The 26883-nt window shown below is 43.0% G+C and overlaps 1 protein-coding gene across 4 annotated transcripts in view; it reads left to right on the top strand.

The window, feature by feature from the left end:
• Nucleotides 1–26883, top strand: part of CACNA1H (calcium voltage-gated channel subunit alpha1 H) — a 742004-nt gene that overhangs the window by 415475 nt on the left and 299646 nt on the right. For all 4 annotated transcript variants that reach the window (XM_082260602.1, XM_082260600.1, XM_082260601.1 and 1 more), the window contains exon 5: nt 19509–19606. In XM_082260602.1, the coding sequence (XP_082116728.1) occupies nt 19509–19606 (98 nt within the window). The remainder of the gene's footprint in view (nt 1–19508; nt 19607–26883) is intronic.

Genomic DNA, 26883 nt, shown 5'->3' with positions numbered 1-26883 from the left:
TTTTTTTTTCCCCTCTGCTCCATCTTCATCAGCAGGAAGAAGTACAACTCTGTTTGGCACGGTGAATTCTTTCATACTCTGCCAGGTCTGATGTCTGGCAATGGTGCGCTGCAAAGCTCACATACATTACAAGTAATAAAAGGTCTAATAGAGAGCACTAATTTGTTCTGACCGCATTAGTCATCTTTATTTTGATATCACCTTGCAGCTGCTTAGTCACAGCGCTGTAAAATCTACAGTTTTTTTTTGTTTTGTTTTCTCTGTTAACTCCGAGGGAAAATTTTGATTACCATAAGAGGAAAGGCAGTCCATGCCAAAAGAAAAAAAAAAATGTTCTCTGAGCAGCAGGAAAATCACATTGCAGGAGATGTTTATGGCAGTCCTGTCCTGTTATGTAAAATGCTGAAAAAAAAAATGTCACGGTTTCAGCGGGCTCAGGAATGGCAGGCAGGCAGTTGTAGTATTTGCCAAAAAGGCTGAAATATAACAATGAACTATTCCTTGAAGCGGTTGTAAACCCAAAATCGCGAACACAAAAAAAAAAACCTGCAAGACAAAGGCATAATGAGCTAGTATGCATTGCATACTAGCTCATTATGTATTACTTACCTTAGAACGAAGCCCCGACACGGACCCCTGGACATCGCTGCGGGCGCTGCCATGATCCCTCGCCGTTTCTTCCGGGTTCGGCGGCTCCGGCGCGGTGATTGGCCGGAGCCGCGATGACGTCACTCCCGCGCATGCGCGCGGGAGTGATTTTCCGGCAAGCTCCCGGCAAGCAAAACTGAAGGTCCCCCCGGACCTTCAGAGCACATGCGCCGATCGCGTGAGCGGCTGCATGCACTGGAAATATATCCTATCCGTGCCGGTTTAGGAGATATTAATTGTACCTACAGGTAAGCCTTATTATAGGCTTACCTGTAGGTAAAAGTGTAAAAAAGTGGGATACTACCGCTTTAACCACTTGCCTACAGTGCACTTTCACCCCCTTCCTGCCCAGACCGATTTTCAGCTTTCAGCGCTCTCACACTTTGACTGAGAATTACTCAGTCATGCAACACTGTACCCATACAAAAATTGTGTCCTTTTTTTCACACAAATAGAGCTTTCTTTTGATGGTATTTGATCAATACTGGGTTTTTTATTTTTTGTGCTATAAATAAAAAAAGACTGAAAATATCGTGAAAAAACGCATTTTTCTTTGTTTCTGTCATAAAATTTTGCAAATTAGTCATTTTTCTTCACAAATTTTGGCCAAAATTTATACTGCTACTTATCTTTGGTAAAAATAACCCAAGTAAGTGTATATTATTTGGTCTTTGTGAAAGTTATAGAGTCCACAAGTTATGGTGCTATTCATTGAAAATTGATCACACTTGATCACACCTGATGTACTGAAGGCCTATCATTTCTTGAGACACTAAAAGATCAGGAAAGTACAAATACCCCCCAAATGACCCCTTTTTGGAAAGTAGACATTCCAAGGTATTTAATAAGGGGCATGATGAGTTTTTTGAAGTTGTAATTTTTTCCCACAATGCTTTGCAAAATGAAGATTTTTTTTTTTTTATTTTTTTTTTTTTACAAATTGCCGTATTAACAGGTTATTTCTCTCACACAGCACATGTATACTTGCAACTACACCCCAAAACACATTCTACTACTCCGCCTGAGTATAGCGATACCACATGTGTGAGACTTTTTCACAGCCTGGCCACATACAGAGGCCTAACATCCGAGTAGCAGCGTCCGGCATTCTAGGAGCACAAATTACACATATCATTTCCTGACAACCTATCGCACTTTTGAAGGCCCTGGAGCACCAGGACAATGGAAACCCCCATAAAATGACCCCATTTTGGAAAGCAAACAGCCCAACGTATAATTTTTGAGGCATAATGAGTCTTTTGAATATGTCATTTTTTTCCACAAGTTTTTGGAAAATGTGGAAAGAAAATGAAAACACATTTTTTTTTACACAAAGCTGTCCATTTATGCAATATTTCTAACACATCGCATGTACATAGCAAAACTTGCACCCCAAAATACATTCTGCTATTCCTCCTGAGTATGGCGATACCACATGTGTAACACTTTTTCACAGCCTGGCCACACACATAGGCCTCACATCCAAGTAGCGCTTTACACAAAGTTGTCCATTTATCCACTTTAAGACTGGGCCTATTTTTGACACTTGGTGTTTACAAGCTAAAATAATTTTTTTTGCTAGAAAACTACTTTGAACCCCCAAACATTGTATATTTTTTTTTAGCAGAGACCCTAGAGAATAAAATGGAGATCGTTGCAATATTTTTTATCACACCATATTTGCGCAGCAGTCTTCCAAATGCGATTTTTTTGAAAAAAATTCACTTTTTTGAACTAAAAAATAAGAAAACAGTAAATTTAGCCCAATTTTTTTCCATAATATGAAAGATAATGTTACGCCGAGTAATTAGATACCAAACATGTCATGCTTCAAAATTGCGCATGCTCACAGAATGGCGCCAAACATTGGTACTTAAAAATCCCCATAGGCAACATTTTAAAAATTTCTGCAGGTTACTAGCTTAGAGTTACAGAGGAGGTCTAGGGCTCAAATTATTGCACTCGCTCTAACGATCGCGGCGATACCTCACATGTATGGTTTGAACACCGTTTACATATGTGGGCGGGACTTGCGTATGCGTTTGCTTCTGCGCGCGAGCTAACGGGGACAGGGCGCTTTAATTTTTTTTTATTTTTTTTTTTCCTATTTATTTTATTTATTATTTTTTTATTTTTACACAGTTTAAAAAAAAAAAAATGTTTTGATCATTTTTATTCCTATTACAAGGAATGTAAACATCCCTTGTAATAGAATTTTTATTGTGAGATCTGGGGTCAAAAAGACCTCACACCTCACAACTACACTAAAAAAGAAAAAAAAAAAAAAAAAAAAAATTGTTGAAAGAGGGAAAAAAAAAAAGCAAAAAAAAAAAGCGGCCCTTTAAACCGGTTGCTAGGCAACGTCTTTTGACGTAGCTCCGGTCCTCCAAGACCATAGAGTTGAGTGAGGGCCATCTTGCCCTCACTCGACTTCCTGTCTCTGAGGATCCGGGACCGGATAGTTTTCTCCGCTGCCGGCGGGTCCGGTAAGCTGGGAAAACGTCTGGGACGCGGCAGGAGGGGGGGGGGGCACCTCTTCCCCTGCACCGTAAGGGTAATTCCGCGGCGAATCCGCCACTGGGACCACCCTTATCTGAAAGCCGACCGCCCGCCGTTTCAAAAAATACCGGGGTTATGGGGGCTATCTGCTGCCATAACTCCAGTATTTAGCTTTTAATGGCCGACGTATATAGTCATTAGGCGGTCAGTAAGTGATTGCATGTATATGGCAAACAGGTGACGATGACTGACGGGGTGACAGGTGACGATGATTGATGAGGTGACAGGTGACGATGATTGATGGGGTGACAGGTGACGATGATTGATGGGGTGACAGGTGACGATGATTGATGGGGTGACAGGTGACGATGATTGATGGGGTGACAGGTGACGATGATTGATGGGGTGACAGGTGACGATGATTGATGGGGTGACAGGTGACAGTCACTGACGGGGTGACATGTGACGATGATTGATGGGGTGACAAGTGACGATCACTGATGGGGTGTCAAGTGATGATGACTGATGGGGTGACAGGTGACGGGCGATGGTCACTGATGGGTGACAGGTGACGGGCGATGGTGCATTGCTGATGGCAGTCTCTGGTGACCGGTGAACTTTAGGCTACGTTCACATGTGAGCGTAGCGATCACGGTCAGAATCACTGCGATTCTGCCCGTGATCCAGAAATCATTGCAAATTGCGGGACGCCTGTGCGTTGCCCGTGATTTGCAATAGCACCCCAAATGCTGTGCGATGTTGCTGCGATTTCCGCCTGCCGAATCGCGGTAACATTGCGCAAACAACGCATGACGCTCCAAAGAAACTCTTGTACCTTTTTTGGGCGTCATGCGATGTTTGCGCGATGTTACCGCGATTCGGCAGACGGAAATGGCGGCAACATCGCACAGCGTTTGGGGTGCTATTGCAAATCAAGGGCAACGCACAGGCGTCCTGCGATTTGCAATGATTTCCGGATCGCGGGCAGAATCGCAGTGATTCTGCCTGCGATCGCTGCGCTCACATGTGAACGTTATGGGTGTCAATTTCTGGGCACTGATGAGGTGACTGTTGGGTGACAGGTGACATTGGGGGGGGGGCTGAGGACAGTGTGGGGACCTTTATTAGTGTGATTTTTACTTTGTGACAGGTACACAGAGCAGTAACTCACTATTTCTAGCTCTTCTCCCCTCATACTGGAAACTGTATGAGGAGAGAAGAGCTAGTAACACTGAGTTACTGCTCTTTGTTTACATTTTCTGATCGGCTGTGAATGGATTCACAGCCGATCACATAGTAAACAGTCACTGTCAGTGACTGTCAGTGACTGTTTACTACCGCCGGTGACAGCTGTGTTCCTACGGAACACAGTGCCACCGACATGACCGCGCTGCGCGTTCCCGATCGCGCATGCGCGGTCATCTAGTGGGCGCCTTCATTGTGATCGGCTGTGTCATTGGAACACAGCCGATCACGTGGGAAACAGCCACGCCCATTGGCTGTTTCCCCCCTGCCGGTGACGGGGGGTGTCCCGGGGACACCCCGACACCGGCAGTGCAGGGCGGCGCGCACGCGATCGCGCGCCTGCCCTGCTTAAAGTGCCGCCGTCATATGACGGCGGCCCAGGATAATGGTCGCTCCGCTCCGCCGTCATATGACGGCGGGCGGGCGGCAAGCGGTTAAGCAAACTTCACTGATACAATACACTTTTCATCCATACATCTCTCTATAAAAGAGACACATTTTTTTTTTTTTGCCTTTTTTTTACACTTTACTGCACCTTACTGCACCGCCCATTTTCACTAGAGATCGACCGATTATTGGCAAAGCCAATATATCGAGGGCCTATATGCACTTTCCTTGATATATCGTAATCGGCCCCTGAGGTTACCGATATTGCCAATATTTCGGGAAAGTGCTGTACCGGAGTGATGCCTGCAGCTAAAGGCATCACCCCTGTACCGGCGTCCATAGCCGATGGTCGGCTGTCTTGTAATGACAACCAATGCGGCTGAGAAGCCGCTCGGCTGTCATTACAAGGAGCGGGAGGGGACGTCGCCCCCCTCCTGCCACCTTCTGCTACGTCCCCCCCTCCCGCCACCTTCTGCTACGTCCCCCCCCTCTCGCCACCTTCTGCTACGTCCCCCCCTCCCGCCACCTTCTGCTACGTCCCCCCCTCCCACCACCTTCTGCTACGTCCCCCCCTCCCGCCACCTTCCGCGGCTCACCCGGGTCTCCCGTCCCACCAGGAGACCCGGGCAACCAGCCTACATGGGCGCTGAAGAACCAATCAAAGTCACTTTTGGCTCTGATCAGGTCTCCATACAAAAACCTGGAAGTGATGTCATGACATGACTTCCGGGTGCTGTCTGGCGTCAGATTCAAAAAAATTACAGCATTCAAAACAGCCAAACTTGGCATTTTGAATGCTTTTAAGTGCAGAGGCGGGGTTTGGGGTCTTTTAGACCCTCAGATCCCTCCACAAAAGTACCTGTCAAAAAAAAAAAATTTTTTAAATGTACAAAAATATCGGCCGATACCGATATGCATTGACCAAAATATCGGTATCAGTATCCGCAATGAAAAACCGGTATCGGTCGATCACTAATTCTCACCTTGGCCAGAATGACACCATCCCCCTCCTGAAGCCATCTGAATAAACACATCACATATTCCAGGAGGCATCAGCTCATGTCGGGAGGGAGTCATAATGGGCCAGCTGCCTGAACCATAAAGTGACAGCCAGCCCCTGATGACGTCACCAAGGAAGGTGTTAGTATTGAATCTGGCGAGCAGAAATAGATCAGGAGATCCCAGCAGGACAATGCTGGATTCACTGGGTGTTTAGGCCTGTATTTTGAGGATTACTCAGCGGACAAGGTAAGAGGGGAACGAAAAAAAAAAAAAATACAGGGAAAATGAAGTACCTCTTTAAAGAGACACTCTTGTGAAAAAATGTCCCTTAGCTAAAGAGGAATAACAAACCTTATCAATCCTGCTTGCTGGACTTGGCAATCCAAAAACCTTCAGTATTAGATATAGTTTCAGTTGTGTCCTCCACTGTGAGTTGTGGTTCTGCTTTTTTTTTAATGTTTTAATTTTTTTGCAATCCAGTCACTTTAAGCCTGGGTTTGCAATACTGCGATGCGGGAACCAGCGCGATTCTAGTGCGGATTCCTGCATCACATCTTACCTGCAGGCAGTTCACACTGCTCTCTGCCAACCACTGTGGGTGTCACTACAGAGTTAATGACACCCCCAGATCGGTTCGCAGATCGCAGTGCAAACTGTGAATTCGGACAGGAATCGGATCGTATGAGTGTGAAAACCCATGTGATCTGATTCGAGTGGGTAAAAAAAAAAAAAGGTTCCTGCACTATTTTCGTGCGAATGGGATGCAAGTTCAGCCATACAAACTGTCAGTGTTGGCCCGTCCATTGGGGGGCGCAGGAGCGCCGCCCCCACCTATCCATGCGTCCAGCCCCCTAGTCTACATGCAGGGCGCCAGACGCATGGATTCCAATAGGTTTTTTTTGTTTCTATTTAAGCACCTGATTAGAGCCAGAGGCTCTAATATGCTTCAAAAAAGGGTGGGCTTGGGGCGCAGAGCACTGAGCCCACCCAGTTGTGTGACAATAGCAAATTAATATTTGCTATTATCACACTGGTTCTCCTCCCAGCCAATCAGGAAGCGGGTCCTGAGACCCGTTTTCCGATTGGCCGAAAGAAGCCATGCTATTGGCCAAGGAGGAGGAGGAGGGAGGAGATGCAGGGGAAGCTGCCGCCGCTGCTGGGGTAAGCCGCCGCTGCCTGCCCTCCATGTCAGTCCAGGGTGAGTGAGCTGGCGATGGAGGGGGGGGGTTGGTTTAATGGTGTGTGGGCTGGAGCTGGTGTGGTCGGGCGAGGGTATTGTGTGGTCCGTCTGACATAGAGCTTTCTTTTGGTGGGATTCGATCACCCCTGCGATTTATATTTCTAGCGCTATAGACATAAAAAGAGCGGCAATTCTGATATATTCTATAATTTTTACTTTCTGCTATAAAACATTCCCAATAAAAAAAGTTAAAAAATCTAATTTTTTCATCATTTTAGGCCAATATATATTCTGCTACATATTTTTGGTAAAAAAAATCCTAATAAGTGTATATTGATTGGTTTGCGCCAAAGTTTTCACGTCTACAAACTAGGGGAAAGATTTATGTCATTTTTATTTATTTTATTTTTTTCCTAGTAATGGCGGCGATCAGTGATTTTTAGCAGGACTACGACTTTGCGGGAAGACAGATCGGACCCCTAACTGACTCTTTTTTTTTTTTTTGACACTTTTGGGGGGGACCAGTGACATTACTACAGTAATCAGTGCTAAAAATATGCACTGTTACTGTACTCAACACTAAGGATGTACTGGCGCAAAAAAAAGTTAGAGGGATACCAACAGTTACTATCATCTAGGGCAAAAAATGGGAAATCTATAATGCCTTAACATATATAGAGTCCATAAGGTCCATAAAAACAAGTCTTTGTACACTTGAAGGCTGCTCTGTCCTACTGCACTTAGAGGGGCGCCTGCCTTTTTCTTACACTATTACTGTACTAATGACACTGGCAGGGAAGGGGTTAACACCAGGAGCGATCAAAGGGTTAAATGTGTGCCTAGGGGGTGCTTTATAACTGTGTGGGGGATGGGCTCACTGGATGAACACAGAGACCTGTGTTCCTAAATAGAAGGAACACAGGATCCCTGTGTTCATCACTGACAGAACAGCGGTCAATGTTTTCCTGCTGTCACTCCCTGTACAGCAGCACTGGAAGCCGATTAGGCTCACTGCATGCACCCAGATAGCCCAGATAGCAAAGATAACTTGCCACAAATTTGTGTTGAATAGCAAGTCATTTTCAAACTTGCAGCACAATTGCTTGCTTCCTGGGCACCCGTGCAGCAAGGGAACACGCTGACAGCAGAAGAGAGCAAATGGGCAGAGGGAAGAATTTTCAGTGTGTTGCTGCTCATTAAGTATCCAGTCAGCATGCTGGGAACTTGACACCACCGTATTCTCTAACCCCAACAAAGACCTCTACTTTGATCTCTGGTAGAGGTATATGGATCACAAAAGTGGCTGACTGGATCACAAATTCTTTGTAAAATAATACAGATCATTATAGATTTTTTACTGGATATGCGGATTTGATGCTGTCTCGTCACCCATCACCAAGGATAAAGCTATTGAACCATCTTGGCTGCTTCCTCTGCATTATCGCCCACAATCCCCCATCACTGGGAACATGTCATACCGTGGAGCTATCAGGTCTGACTTCACCATGAGCCTCTATCCCATAACTGCACTTCCGTTTACCCAGACTGTCTAGAAAGCATTTTGTCACCCCCACACTGAAGAGAGAGCTTCTAATTAACAAGTGTCCAGGCGACTTGCCCAGTGCGTTGTGGAGTAATTGATGTTTTTAACAGCGTGAATGTCAACATAATAAGTGGCTTGTTTTCTGCCATAAGTGGACTTGGAAGTAACGTGCCTATTAGCGAGATGGGCCGATCATTTTCCAGCAAAAGATACATGAATGTATTCTTCTGTTTGGCACATTGGGCTTTCTCTAGTGAGTTGATTACGTCAAAAACACAAGCGTCAGGCCACAGAATGCAGTACCCGTGAGTGAAAACATCCTAGAAATACCTAGACTATCTCTACCAGAGCATGAGAGTCTCATCTGTTTGGTAATAATGCAGAATTCCAGACAAAACTCATCTATTGATCCTTAAAGGAAACATATATACAGTATCTCACAAAAGTGAGTACACCCCTCACATTTTTGTAAATATTTTATTCTATCTTTTCATGTGACAACACTGAAGAAATGACACTTTGCTACAATGTAAAGTAGTGAGTGTACAGCTTGTATAACAGTGTAAATTTGCTGTCCCCTCAAAATAACTCAACACACAGCCATTAATGTCTAAACCGCTGGCAACAAAAGTGAGTACACCCCTAAGTGAAAATATCCTAATTGGGCCCATTTAGCCATTTTCCCTCCCCGATGTCATGTGACTCGTTAGTGTTACAAGGTCTCAGGTGTGAATAGGGAGCAGGTGTGTTACATTTGGTGTTATCACTCTCACTCTCTCATACTGGTCACTGGCAGTTCAACATGGCACCTCATGGCAAAAAACTTTCTGAGGATCTGAAAAAAAACATTGTTGCTCTACATAAAGATGGCCTAGGCTATAAAAAGATTGCCAATACCCTGAAACTGAGCTTCAGCACGGTGGCCAGGACCATACAGCGGTTTAACAGGACAGGTTCCAATCAGAACAGGCCTCATCATGATCAACCAAAGAAGTTGAGTGCACATGTTCAGCGTTATATCCGGGGGTTGTCTTTGGGAAATAGACGTATGAGTGCTGTCAGCATTGCTGCAGAGGTTGAAGGGGTGGGGGGTCAGCCTGTCAGTGCTCAGACCATACGCCGCACACTGCATCAAATTGATCCACATGGCTGTCGTCCCAGAAGGAAGCCTCTTCTAAAGATGATACACAAGAAAGCCCGCAAACAGTTTGCTGAAGAGAAGCAGACTAAGGACATGGATTACTGGAACCATATCCTGTGGTCTGATGAGACCAAGATACAGTAAATTTATTTGGTTAAGATGGTGTCAAGCGTGTGTGGTGTCAACAAGGTGAGGAGTACAAAGACAAGTGTGTCTTGCCTACAGTCAAGCATGGTGGTGGGAGTGTCATGGACTGGGACTGCATGAGTGCTGTCGGCACTGGGGAGCTACAGTTCATTGAGGGAACCATGAATGACAGCATGTACTGTGACATACTGAAACAGAGCACAATCCCCTCCCTTAGGAGACTGGGTCGCAGGGCAGTATTCCAACATGATAGCGACCCCAACAGGGGCGGACTGACAACTCATGGGGCCCCCGGGATATAAGAGATCATGGGCCCCCATGTGTCCCCGCCCACACTCAAGCCCCACCCACACAAAGCCCCGCCTACATCTTGCACTGCCCACATTACATTTGTTCGTCACAGAATTTCTCTACACTATGTTCAAAATAAATGTTTATTATAGAAAAAAGAAAAATAAACTTACATTAACGTGTAACAATGGTACATTTCCAAAATTAAGGTTTTCCTGAATAAGCACAATATAATAGGTGCAACAAATGTCTTCTTAGCTGAACAGTTTAATAAAAAAGATACAAAAAATAAATTTAAAATAAAAAGCTCTGACCAGCATGTTACAAAATTATGGCCCTAGAATTGCTCTCACTCCGACGTCCCCGAAGATACCATACATATGTTCCACCATTACTGTTCACATACGTGTGCTCATCCTAAATAGCACTCTACCTGGATGTGCTTTACAATCATTTTTTTAACAATTTTTATTTACTTTAAATAATTTTCACTGACCACCAATGTAAGGGGGCCATTCCTCCCATCGACCACCATTGTAAGGGGCATTCTTCCTACTGACCACCAATGTAAGGAGCATTTTCTTCACTGACCAACAATATAAGGGACATTCTTCCCACTGATCACCAATGTAAGGGACATTCTTCCCACTGATCACCAAAGTATGGGACATTCTTCCCACTGATCACCAAAGTATGGGACATTCTTCCCACTGACCACCAATGTAAGGAACATTCTTCCCACTGACCACCAATGTAAGGAGACATTTTTCTCAGTGACTACCAATGTAAGGAGACATTCTTCTCAGTGACTACCAATGTAAGGAGACATTCTTCTCACTGACCACCAATGTAAGGAGCATTCTTCCCACTGACCACCAATGTAAGGAGCATTCTTCCCACTGACCACCAATGTAAGGAGACATTCTTCCCACTGACCACCAATGTAAGGAGCATTCTTCTCACTGACCACCAATGTAAGGAGACATTTTTCTCAGTGACTACCAATGTAAGGAGACATTCTTCTCACTGACCACCAATGTAAGGAGACATTCTTCTCACTGACCACCAATGTAAGGAGACATTCTTCTCACTGACCAATACAAGAGATATTCTTTTCACTGACCACCAATGTAACAAACATTCTTCCTACTGACCCCCAATGTAAGGGACATTCTTCCCACTGACCACCAATGTAAGGGACATTCTTTTCATTGACCATCAATGTAAGGGACATTCTTCTCACTGACCAATCGGGATAACTATTATTGAGGAAACCGACCACCAGGCTGGAAAGTTATTAAGAAAATGTGATTGCTGGTTCCACCAGCTTAATTTCCGGTGAGTCCATTTAGGGGAAATAGTGGTGCACGGAAGGTGGGATCCCCACGTGTGGACATTGAATACATGCAGTTATTGGATAGTGGCACTTTTTTGCACGTTTGCACTTTTTTCTTTGTCACTTGCGAAGATTCACTATGGACAATTTTTTTATAAAAATTTCTTTTATGGACTAAAAAGATTTTTTTAGATTTTATTTATTAATTCACTTATCCTTAATATATTTTTTTTCACGTTTTTATATATTTATTTATGTATAATTTGCACTTCATATTATTGGGGAGTTGTTTTCTTAGAATTTATATATTTTTTCTATTTTTCAATGCCCGAAATGCCCGACTGGTCAGTCCGCCCCTGGACCCCAAACATACCTCCAAGATGACCACTGCCTTGGTAAAGAAGCTGAGGGTAAAAGTGATGGACTAGCCAAGCATGTCTCCAGACCTAAACCCTATTGAGCATCTGTGGGGCATCCTCAAACAGAAGATGGAGAAGCGCAAGGTCTCTAACATCCACCAGCTCCGTGATGTCACCATGAAGGTGTGGAAGAGGACTCCAGTGGTAACCTGTGAAGCTCTGGTGAACTCCATGTCCAAGAGGGTTAAGGCAGTGCTGGAAAATAATGGTGGCCACACAAAATATTGACACTTTGGGCCCAATTAGGACATTTCCACTTAGGGATGAACTCACTTTTGTTGCTAGCAGTTTAGACATTAATGGCTGTGTGTTGAGTTATTTTAAGGGATGAATCCTGAAGCAGGGAGATCCTAGCACTGCAGATGCTGAAATGCATCTGTCTCTTCAGCTAAGCAAACAGTGAGCAGCACAGTAGTTACATCAACAAATCTCATCCAAAATGTGTTGAGACTAGCTGTCAGAGGCATTGCTATGAGGCTCAAGGAACATGGGTGCCTAGGCCCAGGAAGTGCACTGCTGTTTTTAGGATGAACCCAGGACACAATGTACATTTTTCAGGGTACAATTTATGAGGGAGACACCAGCATGCAGTGAGGTACTAGTGTGCAGGTAAGAGTCTACTACATTCCTGCCAACAAACTTTCATCACATTATCCCATAGTGACTGAGAGCAAACAATATGGTTGCAGCCACAGCTTTCATCATGGGCATTTATCAAATCTTTTAGGATTTTCCTACCTTACTCTCAAAAAATGAGGGCAGACTAATTCAGGAGAAAAAGAAACCTAACCCCCCCCCCCCCCCAAAACACCCGACACCCCCACGCACACATCTTCAAAAAAAAAGAAGAATAGCAATCATTTCTGACAGCCAGCGATAACGTGTCGTGGCGTGGCAGAAAATAACCACAATAGCTTGATTGCGAAGACATATAGAACAAGGATAGAAAAATCAATACAATACACACTTTGATATATGCTGAAAAATGATACCGCTCATTATCGTGGACAAGAATGCAACGGACATTATTTACTTAGAGCTTTTTTTCTTGTCTGAGCGCCAACCTATTCCAAAGCGCTGTATAATTACTGTAAATAGCGAATGAAGGGAGGAAGAATGCTAATTACCCAATTTGTACCAAAATCCCCTTTGTTTTATTTGTGTCTGCTTATATAAGAATCACTTTTGTTCTAAGAAAACAAAAGTCTTTTTTATATATATTTTAGGTATTCATGTGAAAGTGGCTTGATTAATGCTTAACTTAAATTCAAACTTTTTTGTTTTCAAAAGAGTAGGAAAGTGGTTTTCAGTGGGACAGGTAGCATTAAAACATTGCTAGAAGTTTTAATGCGGAACTCCATGAACAAAAGATACACTGTCCAAAAAATGTAAAGGAACACTTTGAAAACAGATCAGATCTCAATAGGAAAAAATATCATGCTGGATATCTATACTGATATGGACTGGGTAATGTGTTAGGACCGAAAAAGATGCCACGTCATTTAATGAAAATGAAAATTATCACCCTACAGAGGGTTGAATTCAAAGACACCCCGAAAATCAAAGTGAAAAAATGATGCAGCAGGCTAGTCCATTAAATCAGAATGGTACTCAGTAGTTTGTATTGCCCCCACGTGCTTGTATGCATGCCTGACAACATAGGGGCATGATCGACAACATGGGGGCATGCTCCTTTTGAAACAACGGATGGTGTCCTTGGGTATTTCTTCCCAGATCTAGAACAGGGAATCACTGAGCTCCTGAACAGATTGAGGTGCAACCTGGTGGCGTCAGATGGACCAAAACATATTGTCCCAGAGGTCTTCTATTGGATTTAGGTCAGGCGAGTGTGGGGGCCAATCAATGGTATCAATTCCTTCATCCTCCAGGAACTGAATGCATACTCTCGCCACATGAGGCTGGCCATTGTCGTTCACCAGGAGGAACCCAGGACCCACTGCACCAGATTTCATCCCAAAACCTAATGGCAGTCTGGGTGCCATTGTCTAGCCTGTAGAGGTCTCTGCGTCCCTCCATGGATATGCCTCCCTAGACCATCACTGACCCACCACCAAACTGGTCATGCTGAACAGTCTTACGGGCAGAAAGCACAACAGTGCCACGCTGGAATGTGGAAAGAGGTCAAATTACTCTGACCTATAAAAGTCCTATATGTGAACATTTCCTTTGAAATGTATTAGTGCAAAATCAAACAAAAGTGCATAGTGCAAATAAAATATATGATAATATTCTTATATATTTCAATCTCTGCATGATTTTATGACCCATCTAAATACCAATGACAAAGGCATTTCTTTGACCTAAGAGGCGAGAAAAGAGAAAATACACTTTTTTGATCTCGAACTTACAGCCGTTGATGATTGGTTGAAGATTAAGACATATTTCAAACCTACAGACCATAATGGCTATATTCCGCCCACAAAGCGTGGTTGAAATCTGTCCCTTACAGTCAATTTTTGCAGTTGCGATGCAACTGCTGTAATATCTCTGCCAGGCACAGATTCTGAAGCAGAGATCCATAGAGAAAGGATATACCAGTACAACCATTGATACAGATATATTAACAGTGTCCAATATCGACAGGTTCACCTTTTTGGAGAATAATTGACTATTAAATTAAAGACGCTCAGTTTTAATGGTCGTTTTTTCACTTCCTTCTCTATCCAACATAGACAAATTAAAGGTATCATAAACAAACATTGGGAGGTTCTTAAAAATGATCTGAATTTAGGCCCTCTCCTTCCTGAACAGGCAAAAGTGACATATAGGGGAGCACCTTCTTTACAAGGCAGGATTGCATCCAATATAATAGATCCACCAAAGAAACTAACATTTTTCCATAATTTACTACCCCTGTTGCAGGTGTAATGTGTGTCATTATAACATATGTGGTAGGAGAAAGTCAGATACATTTGAATCCACGGTCACAAACCAGAGATATGGGATGAAACAATTCTCTACCTGTGCCACTAAAAATGTTGTATATTTGCTGACATGTCCATGCAAGAAGCAATATATTGGACGTACTATACACTCTTTCTCTTTATGAGTGAATGAACACATAGCTAATATTAAAAAGGGTGCAACTAACCACAGTGTCCCCAAACACTATCTTCACCATCACAACAAAGACCCTACTGGTACCCAATTTCTAGTTATTGATGAATATCTATCCCCATGCAAGGGTGGTTCTACGATTAGAGGTGTTTCACATTCGGAGACTTATTGGATTTATGAGCTCAAATCCTATTGGCCCTATGGCATGAATGTTGAATGGGATGCCAATGCCTTTATCAATGGGGCATGAGCTATGGTCAAAGGGGGCAAGAACTTCTTTAATAATTTTTATTAATTTTACTAGCATTTATTTTTATTAATTTTTAATCATTTTCCATTCAAATTTATTATCTATGGGACCTTATGGTTCAAGTAAGGTATTTTATAATACACTTTTTGACACATTCCGATGGACATGAAGTTGTTTGCTTTCTATAGAATGTATTCTGCAAAGGTTTTAACATTAAAACAAAAACAAAACATTTCAATAAACCCCCTTTTTTTTTAATAAATAAATTATGCTAACGGTTTATCAACTAATATATTTTAATGATTTCATAGTATTACACAAGATATGTTACAAAGGAATGTGTATTCTGTATTTTGTAGTTTCCATATATCCACAATGTAAGGGAGGGCGGTACATGTCTCCTGGTGGATCAGTAACTGTCTCTTTGTGGCTTCTTCATAGTCTAGGCTTAGTGCTATACTGTATTTAATATATTGACTATGATGATGGTGCATATTGTAATATAATCCAAACAGGTTTGCGTCATCGGGTAAATCAGTAGCCCAGTGGTTTGTTCCACTATGCATGGAAGGTCTTGTTTACATGCCAATTCTTCCGCCATCTAGTAATATGTGGAGCGCACAAATGCGATTACAACCGGCAACCAAACCAAGGCATGAAACACAAGGGATTGTGCATGCGTGAAAGATTTATGACCCCGCGAGATGCAACCATATTCAATCTGGCCTCACTTTGAGAGTGAGGCTTGATTTTCAATAGCATCTTCTATATGTATAACTAGTACCCATAGCACAAAAAGGCCTGAAACGCACGCGGTACACCACGGCACAGGTACTTCCTCCCATTGTGGTTAAACTATGTAAATGCACAGTATGGAGTTAATTGGGAGATAATTGAATACATATATATATATATATATATATATACGCAAAGCATGGATACATGCTCATACCAGTGATGAAGTCCATGTGGACGAAACATACGTCGGGCTAGATTGAGCTTATTCCATGACATTGCGCAGATTTACATAGTAGTTGAGGTTGAAAAAAAGACAACAGTCCATCCAGTTCAACCTGTGTGGTGTGTATCGATGTATTCATTTCCCATACCCCTGAATGTTTTGTTCTTGAAGATGTTTGTCCAAGAGTTTTTTGCCATACTCCCCGCATTGGAGACTGTGATCTATGATCACACTTTGTATTGCCCACTATTTACATGGAAAATGTACGTTTTTAACCTCTTAAAAAACTTTTACTCTGATGGTATTACACTATGTGGATACTTTTTGTCTTTTGAGCACTCAATGGATCGGAGGAGACGCAGACAGCCAACTGTTGTACCATAAGGCTTATCGCCTATGGCTTGTATGACTCTTTGCTATTGGCAGTAGAGTCCATGATTTCTGTTCAGCGCTCCTGATTCTTCTTTATAGTGATGGATGCACTTTGCGGTGTTATCTTTTTGTTTCGGAACACGGAGCATCTTTATCTTTTGGACATTAACTTCACTTCTGATTGAAACACCATTCATTCATGCTATATGGACTTTTCACTTTTTTATATACCCAGTTTCAATGTGCTGTTGTATTGAAATATATAAGAATTTCATCATATATTTTATTTGCACTATGCATTTCTGTTTGATTTTGCACTAATACATTTCAAAGGAAATGTTCACATGTAGGACTTTTATATGTCAGAGTAATTTGACCTCTTTCCACATTCCAGCACGGCACTGTTGTGTTTTCTAGTTGTGTTGTAGTGCCAGCATCTGTCCTTTGTAAACAGTAAGTGGAGTCATTTTTCACATGTTTATAATGTTACGGGCAGCATAATGTTCTCCACAGCTTCTCCGGGCCCTTTCACGTCTGTCACATGTGCTCAGGGTAAACCTTCTCTCATCTGTGAAAAGCACAGGGCGCCAGTGGCGGACCTGCCAATTCTGGTGTTTAATGCAAATGCCATTCGAGCTCTGCGGTGTCGGGCAGTGAGCACATGGCCCAATAGAGGGCCACATGAAGTCTGTTTCTGATTGTTTGGTCAGGGACATTCACACCAGTGGCCTGCTGGAGGGCTCTGGCAGTGTTCATCCTGTTCTTCCTTGCACAAAGGAGCAGATACCGGTCCTGCTGATGGGTTAAGGACCTTCTTTGGCCCTGTCCAACTCTCCTAGAGTATCTGGCTGCCTCCTGGAATCTCCTCCATGCTATTGAGACTGTGGTGGGAGACACTGCAAACCTTCTGGCAATGGCCTGTATTGATGTGCCATCCTAAAGGAGTTGAAAAGCCTGTGCAAATTCAATAGGGTCCAGGTATCGCCTTATACTACCAGTAGTGACACTGACCCTAGCCAAATGCAAAACTAGTGAAAAACAGTCAGAAAAGATGAGTAGGGAAAAAAATTCAGTGGCCTCAACCTGTAAAACCATTCTGTTTTGGAGGTCATCTCATTGTTGCCCATTTAGTGCCCCTGTTTTTAATTTAATAAGCACCAAAGCAGCTAAAACTGATTATTAACCCCCTCTGCTACCTAACTGACCAGATCAATATCCCAGGAGTTGAATTGACTTGATGCTACACTCTGATTAAAAAGTGTTCCTTTAATTTATTTGCGAAGTGTATATTCCACATTAGCCACAATGGATATAAATCTACTTTGCGTGCACCAAATGCCTTTGCAAACCTAGAAATCACCATATAAAAGTATCAGTGACATCATCACTGTGCAGAGAGCAGAGATGTAGGAGGGGCCAATTAGGCCCCACCCATTACAGGCTGCCTGTAGAAAACTACAGGGGGGGGGGTGGAGACAGGACCAGTCACCCTGCACAAGGAGAGAGAGCAGCAGTGAGTGGTCTTTATTAAAGAAAGATCCTGCACAATAGCAAAGTTTCACAATTGCTTACTGTAGATTTCTGAAAGAAATAAACGAAGCACACCAAGATTCCAAAATGAATTCACATGGCTCTTGTACTCTTGTACATGGAGTTCAGCTTTAACTCTTCCTCATTCTTTTAAAAAAGTAAAACAAAATATCAAGTACAGCGCTATCGTCATTTTAAAACCATATTATAGAATCCAAAATAATATACTTATGTTTTTGTGCCAAAAAAACGTGTATGATACACACACAAATGGTACTCAAGATAGGCAAGCCCAGCTTGTGTTAAATCCAAAGAAGCAATCCTCCATTGTCTTCATGCAGCAATGCTCAAGGGATCCAAGAAGATGAATAGATGGATGGTCACCACAAAAAGAAACCATGATACAGTGATGCAGTGCAAATTAACGCAGAGAGAAATAGCCTTAGAGAAATCCTGCAGCTAGCTTGTAGGGGGCTTGTGATTGGCTGTGAATGGTGCCAAACTGCTCAAGTCCTTGCCGCACTAGGGATAGTGACAACCCACCTGCTGGTAGATGAGAGCCTTTGCCATATTGTTTCCAACTCCTGCCCATAGGCCCGCTCACTACATTCCGGGCCTTAAGCCTTAATATTTAAAAATACAACAAGTACACTGTATGGCCAGAGGTTTGTAGACACCTGGCTATAACACCTATATATCCCATTCCATAACCCAGGACATATGGAGTTACTCACCCAACCCTACCTTTTGAAGCAGTAACAACGTCTGCTCTTCTGGGAAGTCTTTTCACAAGATTTTGTGGGAATTTGTGCCCATTCAGCTATAAGAGCATTTGTGAGGTCAGGTACTGATGCTGGATGAGAGATCTGGCTTGAAAATAATCCCAACGTGTTCAGTAGGGTTGAGGTCAAGGCATATGCAGTTTGGAGACCACTGCCTTAGAGTAAACAAGCATTTAACCCTTCCAATGTGCAGGAGGCCCCGCAGCATTAGTTACTTTTTCTCTAACCAAGAGTTGAGCTTAAAAGTGAAGCTGTGCTTTTCCCTGCATGAGAAAAATGTGTCTTAGCTTTTGATAATCTTGGTTCATCTTTTTGGCATCTATTATTTTTTTTTTGTTTAAAGCAGTTCAGGGAGTTATGGACTTATTTTGAACAAATAGTGAGCTACTATTTAACTGCATTTGCCAGCAGTAATAGTGGAAGGGGCACCTAGAAAAGGTTATGCTTTTGAAAAAATGTTTGGTGGGATGCCATTTTTCTATAAGGTCTGTATACCAAGCATGCCCTCTGGCAGACATAGTTTCCAGCTGTTCCCATTTCGACTGCAAAACCAGTTTTTGGGACCAAAACATTGGTAAAATGTGCTTGATTTGCGCAAATATGGTTAAAATGGGGAGGAATGTGAGTAGATGGGAAGTAGAACTGACATATCCTTTCTTTTGATCACATGACTTACCTCATGCCATTTTTTTTCTAGGATGATGGAGTATTCTCTGGATGGACATAACGTCAGCCTGTCCGCCATCCGCACTGTACGAGTTTTAAGGCCGCTAAGAGCCATTAATAGAGTCCCAAGTGAGTATTGTTCATGTTGCTACGTACCAGGCTTTAGGAACTGTAAGGAATGTACAAGACAAAACAAAGACTACTAACAGACAGAAATGATTATATTGCTATAGTATGCTTGCTCCTAAAATGTATTGTTTCCATAGATGTTGGATGTAGAGACACATTTAGGGCCTCTATGGTTTTGGCTAGAGTTAAAGTTAACCTGTCAGGCTATAGACCTTCAATAATTTACATATCCGTAAGCAAGCATTCCCTGGGCATTAAAACAACCCCTTACTGACCTCTGTAGCTTCAGGCACTGTGGAGGAGTTCATCCTCAAAATGTACAGCAGAAGCACTGACGTATTAATGTCTTCCCCCAGCAGCTCAGCTCCCTTCTTAGCAGTAATTTTGCAGCTCATTTCACTCTCCTGTTCCCTCCCAGCTGTATCCTAGAAGCCTTCCTTCTAATGTACCAGGTGTTCTGGAGGTGGGCACAGGACAAGTTGAGCTACTAAGTCACTAATCGATGTGGGTAACAGGATGAGGTAAGCTGCTGAGTGACTACTGAGAGAAAGGAGCAGATAGAGTTGATTTGCTGGAATAATGACTTGAAGGACTTTGGTGCTTCTGCTGTGAACTTTGAGGATGAATTGTTCCATAAAGCCTGTACCCAGCTACAGAGGACAGTGAGAATTTGTTTTAAGAGTAATTTACTTCTTGTTAAGATTATGAAAAAACTTCTCATAACCTGGCCAAAGGTTTACTTTAAACCCACCATTGGACCTGCAGCATCTGACATAGACCAGATGTTGCAGGCAACATGCCATGTGAATGAAGAAGAAGGTGGCACTTCCAGACCCAGGAACTTGGAAACTTGAGTTTATTTCTTCAAATCATAAGTACAACATCAGACAAGACCACAAGACAGACTGGACAGCAGACGCGTTTCACACCTTGTGCTTATTCATTGCAATGAATAAGCACAAGGTGTGAAACGCGTCTGCTGTCCAGTCTGTCTTGTGGTCTTGTCTGATGTTGTACTTATGATTTGAAGAAATAAACTCAAGTTTCCAAGTTCCTGGGTCTGGAAGTGCCACCTTCTTCTTCATTCACATGGATTCCTCAGGTCACGGACCTTGGTGAGCACCCATTCCTACAGGACTGCCACAGCTGCTTGGGATCCATCTGGCTCAGCTGATTGTTTTCAGAGCGGTGATTTGTTTCTTGCAGGCAACATGCCAAACAGCACGACTTAACACCGAAAAAATGTTTCTCTTAGTGGTGATATGTACTTAGCCTTTTAGCTCAATATACCCTTTCACCCCCATAGTTGGGGGTGCCCCGGCAGACATGAGAATTGAGCCTATTAAGATCTTATGTAAATAAGACCTTACATGTTCCCCCTGGTTCGTTAAAACTTTGCAAAGTATGAAAGTGTTCAGTACTGATAACTCGGCTCAAGATGGGTTTTCCTATCTATTGTGTAATTTCTATTGTGCTTACTCTATTTCATTCTGCAACAGCAAACAGCCGAATACCAGATAAATCTAGTGCTTAGCAAGTACAGCAGCAAATGTTAACAAAGGACCCATTCACATCTCTGCAATTTTTATGTATACAAACTTTGAAAATAGACCCAAAGTCGGAAGCTAAAAATAGCACCCATATGCTTACCTATGACCCACAGTAACCCCATTAGGCCTACAGGACCTCTAATTCCCACATACGTCCTGGCTAATTCTGTAAAACCAAAAATGTAGAAAGCAGAAGCAGTGATAGTATGCCTCTGTCTTAGCAGCCAATCAATGCCTCTGCCTTAGCAGTCAATCAGTACCTCTTCCTCTCCCATTATCTGCCTTCTCTAACCTTGACAGAATGCACAAAGGGACCTGTGCCTACAGTGCCATCAGTAGACATTAGTCTTCTTCATCAAGCCTTAACACAGATTCCTTTGTGCATTCTGTTGTGATTTTGTAAACCTCGACTGCTCAAACCCTGAAGAAGGGGAAGGCTTTATTTCCCTGAAACACGTTGGCTGCATCTGATGCTCTTTATTAAATGTTTCAAAAAGTATTTTTAAATTATTTTAATAAGGAGCTCCTCCATACACATGCTAGAATCTGCCATTTGTTGAGCACTTCCTTGTGTTTATATCAGTGAGGTAGCAGCCTAGGACCAGAAAAGATTCCACCCACACTAGACTTCATTAATGGATTTGCTTCTTTGAAGGAAAAATCACTTTACAGTAAATCCATTCATCCATCGGAAACCAATTTTCACTTCTAACGGTCCAGCGCTATCATACATCAGTCTTCCAACCATCGGAACTAGTTCTCCCTTACTGTCCAGTCAGCAGACTGAGGACAGGTCAGTGACCAAGCTGCTTTGCTTAAGTGCAGTAAGAACAATTGAGGTCACCAACCTGTCTATGCCATCTGGCTGAACAAAATTCCAAAACCCATGGCAGGAAAAGCTTTTGAAGGATTCGTATTTCAACTGTGTATAAAATATTTGTTTGGAGTTTAACTATAAACACATGCATGGAGTTCCCATTTTAATAATCAAAGACTTTTAATTAGGGATAGACGGATTATCGGCAAGGCTGATATATCGGTGGCCGATATGCACTTTCCCCGATATATCGGTATCGGCCCTGGAACCGGCCGATATTGCCGATATTTTTGTGATGTCATTCTGCCTTCTTAGGCCGCCTCCCTCGCCTTGGACAGCCTTGTCTGGAGTCGGGACTAGTCTCGCGGGAGTGTATCACAGCCATACACCCACCCACAGCAGCCCGATGCTAGCCAGCCACCCACATCCACAGGCCCTGTACCAGCCAGCCACAGGCACTGTACCAGCGAGCCAGCCAGCCACCCACAGGCCCTGTACCTGCCAGCACGCCACCCACAGGCCCTGTACCAGCCAGCCACCCACAGCCAGTGTGCCAGTCACAAACCCACCACAGGGTGCCAGCCAGCCACCCACCACAGGGTGCCAGACAGACAGTCACCCACAGGCCCTGTACCAGCCAGCCACAGGCACTGTACCAGCCAGCCGCCCACAGGCCCTGTACCAGCCAGCCACCCACAGCCCCTGTGTCAGCCACCCACCTACCACAGGGTGCCAGCCAGCCACCCACCACAGGGTGCCAGCCAGTCAGCCAGACACCCACCCACCCACCACAGGGTGACAGCCAGCCCACCACAGGGTGACAGCCAGCCACCCACCACAGGGTGCCAGCAAGCCAGCCACCCACCACACGGTGCCAGCAAGCCAGCCAGCCATTATGCATTAAACAAAAATTAACATGTTCAGTACCAGATTTGGGTCAAAAATTGTCTTTATTTTTCAAAACTTTAAATGTACAAAATATGGGCCCAAATCGGCCGATATCGATACGTTGTGACCAAAATATATGTATCGGTATCGGCCCTGAAAAATCGGTCTATCCCTACTTTTAATACAAGAACTTCAAGGCTGAAAATGACGTCTTTAGCCTGCAAATGGCTCTCGTATCCATTATCTATGAAAGGTGAGCAGGAAGGGTTGGCAATTCCCACAGGCTCACCTCAGCCTGGAAAAGCAATCTATAGCAGTAAAGGAAATAAAGGCACATTTGTGTAAGGTCACAAGAATGTTTAGCAATAAACCGGCTAGTGGAAGCCCCGGGACTGCACTGAGGTCATTCGCTGCCGAGTTAATCAATGTCATTAGGAATATAATTAAGTTCCATGCACAAAGACAACTGTTCCCTAGGTTAATAAAAGTCGGAGTCCAGAAGGTTAGCGGAGTTGTAGGCTCCTGAAGGAGGCTCACGTGTCATATATGGACAGCGGCTTGGGCCTGCGTAAGTCATCTGCAGGGGCAGCGCTTAATATTATCCAGATGTTCGGGGTTTTTTGCACTCCTGGCAAAATGTAATATTCAATTATCTTGTAGGAAGGAAAAGGCTTAACTATAGGAAATGGTACTACTGTAGGTGCAGGGGTCCATGATAAATGTATGCAATAGCTTTGCTCATAAAAAAAAAAAAGAACACCTGTTATAAGTGTTGACTTGTCCTTAAAGGAAATCTAAATCTTAATGTATTTGACATTTACATGAATTTGATCAACCTAAAGAGTCATTCCATCTAAAACTGATATTTAGGATACAAGTAGATCCTGGAGAGCTGAGCCAACCCTTAATTTCTTATATGTCTTGAATACTCTAGCAGATTTCCTTGCACTAATTTTTGACTCTCTTCCTGTCCAGCTCAACGTTTTGGGTGTCCCTGCCCTGTCCTAGCCCTTCCCTGCTTTATCCTGAACTTAAAATAGCTGGAGTTGGATTTTAATGAAAACCCGACATTCTTATCAACATATATTATTTAGAAATCTTGCTTCTTTTTAAAAATGTTTTTGTCAGTTTCAATAAATTTTTACATGGAATTTTACATTGGGGCAGTCATATTAGCTCACTACACATACAGTATATGTTGTGCTTTATGCATTGCAGTGCAGCACAGCCTTTGTGTGTTACCAAATTTTCTCTTTCTCATTGCAAAAAATTGGATTTTAAGCTTTTTTAACTTCACTGCTTAGCTCCACTGCTGGCAAGCCGTATAAGAGGCCTCAATACACGTAAATAGCCCGGTGTGGCCAAACACTTGCAAAACTCCCCCACTCTCTGCACTAGCTCTCTTGCACTTACATGAATTTCCGGGTAAGAGAGGGTGCTGATGTGACCACCAGAATTGTGTTGATGGAAGAAGAGGTAGACATCAGGAGGCTTAATGAAAGACAAGTCCTACAATTAGGGGGGGGGGGGGATAACTTTTAAGTGTCACTTTAAGTCATGGTTCTCTAAACTTTTCAGTATGGATGCAACATAGTATATTTTACTAAAATGCATGGCCAGAAAAAAAATGAGTTTTATAAATAAATGATTCCCCCTTTACATCACCATTAGAGTCCCCCCTTGCATAAGGGTCCCAATCAGAGTTCACACTTACATCAGAGTCCCCATCAGATTCTCTCTTACATCAGGGTCCCCTTTAGAACCCTTCACTTACATCAGTACCCCTATCAGAGTCCCCCCTTACATCAGGGTCCTCATCAGAGCTCCCCTTACATCAGGTTGAAGCAGATACCATAGGTAGTCTCTGCTGACCTAAATTCGCAATCTGTGCACGTCAGGGATATGTCACTGATAAAACTTTGTTTCTGGCCCACGGGCCATAATCTAGAGATCCCTGCTTGAGGTTATTAAAGATGCAAGCTTTATCAGGCTTTATAAGGCCTCCTTAAAACTTGTATAATAACTTAAGTTAGCTAAAAGGGTATCACTTAACTTGACTAACAGAACATGCATTCTAGGCCAGTGGTTATCAACCAGTGGTCAGTGGACCACTGATGGTCCACGAGAAAATGTTGGTGGTCCCCAGGGGTTCTGCTGCAAATCAACACCTCTGAATGTTGTTTCCAGTGTTGTTCTCAATGCACACTGACAGTCAATACTGTCAGCGTGCATTGATACCCAGTGCCTTGTGTGTAGTTCTGTCTCCTGTGAACTCAGAGGGAGGTGCCTTGAGTAGTGCAGAGAGTGGGAGGTGAAGAAGGAGGGGACTTCCAATGGCAGCGCTGATCACAGACAGTGGGAGGGAGCATGGAGCTCAAACGCATGGTTGGATAAAGAGGTGAGATTGAGGGGGGGTTGGGGCAGATAGTCAAAACATTGTGTGTATAGGCAGCGGTGTGATCAAGGGGGAGGGAGGCAGAGAGCTGGAGCATTGTGTGTATAAGGTGTGTGAAATTAATTTTATTCCTCCGCTGGATTAAAAATTGTGAGTTTAGTGGTTCGTGAGGTCCGAAAGGTTGGTGACCACAGCTCTAGGAGGCTTAAGTGTCATCCAGATAGTCACTTGAAGCAAAACCAACAGATATGTCTATGAAATATATAGAATTCTGATAGAAAGCTAGGGCAGTCTCATTAAAAGGTCTGCAACATAAAATTAAAGAGGAGTTCAACCCAAGGGTAAAAAAAAAAAAAAATTTAAAGTCAGCATTTACAAGTACTGTAGCTTTTAATATAAGGACACTTACTTGTCCAGGGAGCCTGCAATGTCGGCACCCCAAGCCGATCCGTCCATCAGCTCTGGGTGCAGGCATCGGCATCTCACTAAGGGAAACAGGAACTAAAGCCTTGAAGCTTCACAGCCTGTTTCTTATTGCACATGTGCACATCGATTGCGGCGATCTTATCCGAAAGTGGGAGCGGGTACCTTGTTTTGACAGGGATTCCCCCCCGTAAGGTGCCAAATGTGGCAGCAAAGGGGTGGAAGAAGCAAACAAGCAGAACTTTCCATTTTGGGTTGAGTTCCACTTTAATTGCAAGTTTGATTTTCTACCTGATTTCCTTTGGAGACATTACAAGTTGCCCTTTTGCTATATAGACCAGCCATTCCTGCAGCGTTTGCTAGGGGATTCCATTAGCTGTGGCTGATTGACCTCCCATTGATGATGCCTGCAAAACTCTGGAGTCAACCTCATTTTTTGCACTAATCCTCGATGAATTGCTTTTAGTAGTTCCTGGAGACCTGAAAATTATTTAAGGGGGTCCGTTGGAGTAAAAAAGTTTGAGAAAGGAGAAGTAAAGGTTCTGTTGAGAGAAGGAGGTCAGTGCAAAGCTTGTCAATGAGTGCAGCAAACCATCCCCCAGTGTTAATTTCGTCGACTAAAACCGACTAAAACGTTTTCGTCGACTAAATTAACACAATTTTAGTCGACTAAAATACGACTAAAACTAAAACAATTCAGATGACTAAAATACGACTAAAACTAAAATGGCATTTTAGTCTTAAGACTAAAATACGACTAAAACTAAAAGGGCATTTTAGTCAAAAGACTATAACTAAAACTAAATCGAAATTTGCTGCCAAAAATAACACTGGTGCATGCTCAAAGCTTAATACCATAAATAATAACATATTCGATTTTTCACTCCAGGACCAGCAGTAGTATATAATGAGTTTGGAAATTGTAGAGAAATGCTTAAATAATGCATTACAAATTACAATTGAACTACACCCATTCGATTATAGATGACTAAAATGAGTTTTAGTCGACTAAAATGTAGGACGTTTTAGTCGACTAAAATGTAGGACGTTTTAGTAGACTAAAATGTAGGACGTTTTAGTCGACTAAAATGTGCTGGAGTTTTAGTCGACTAAATACGACTAAAACACTTGCAGAAGACTAAAATGGGACTAAAACTAAAATGCTATTTTAGTCCTAAGACTAAAACTAAATTGAAATTTGCTG

Source organism: Pelophylax lessonae (assembly GCF_965119305.1).
Source record: "Pelophylax lessonae genome assembly, chromosome: 6".
In the NCBI taxonomy this organism is placed as follows: Eukaryota; Metazoa; Chordata; class Amphibia; order Anura; family Ranidae; genus Pelophylax; species Pelophylax lessonae.
This window is presented reverse-complemented; position numbering and strand designations above follow the sequence as displayed.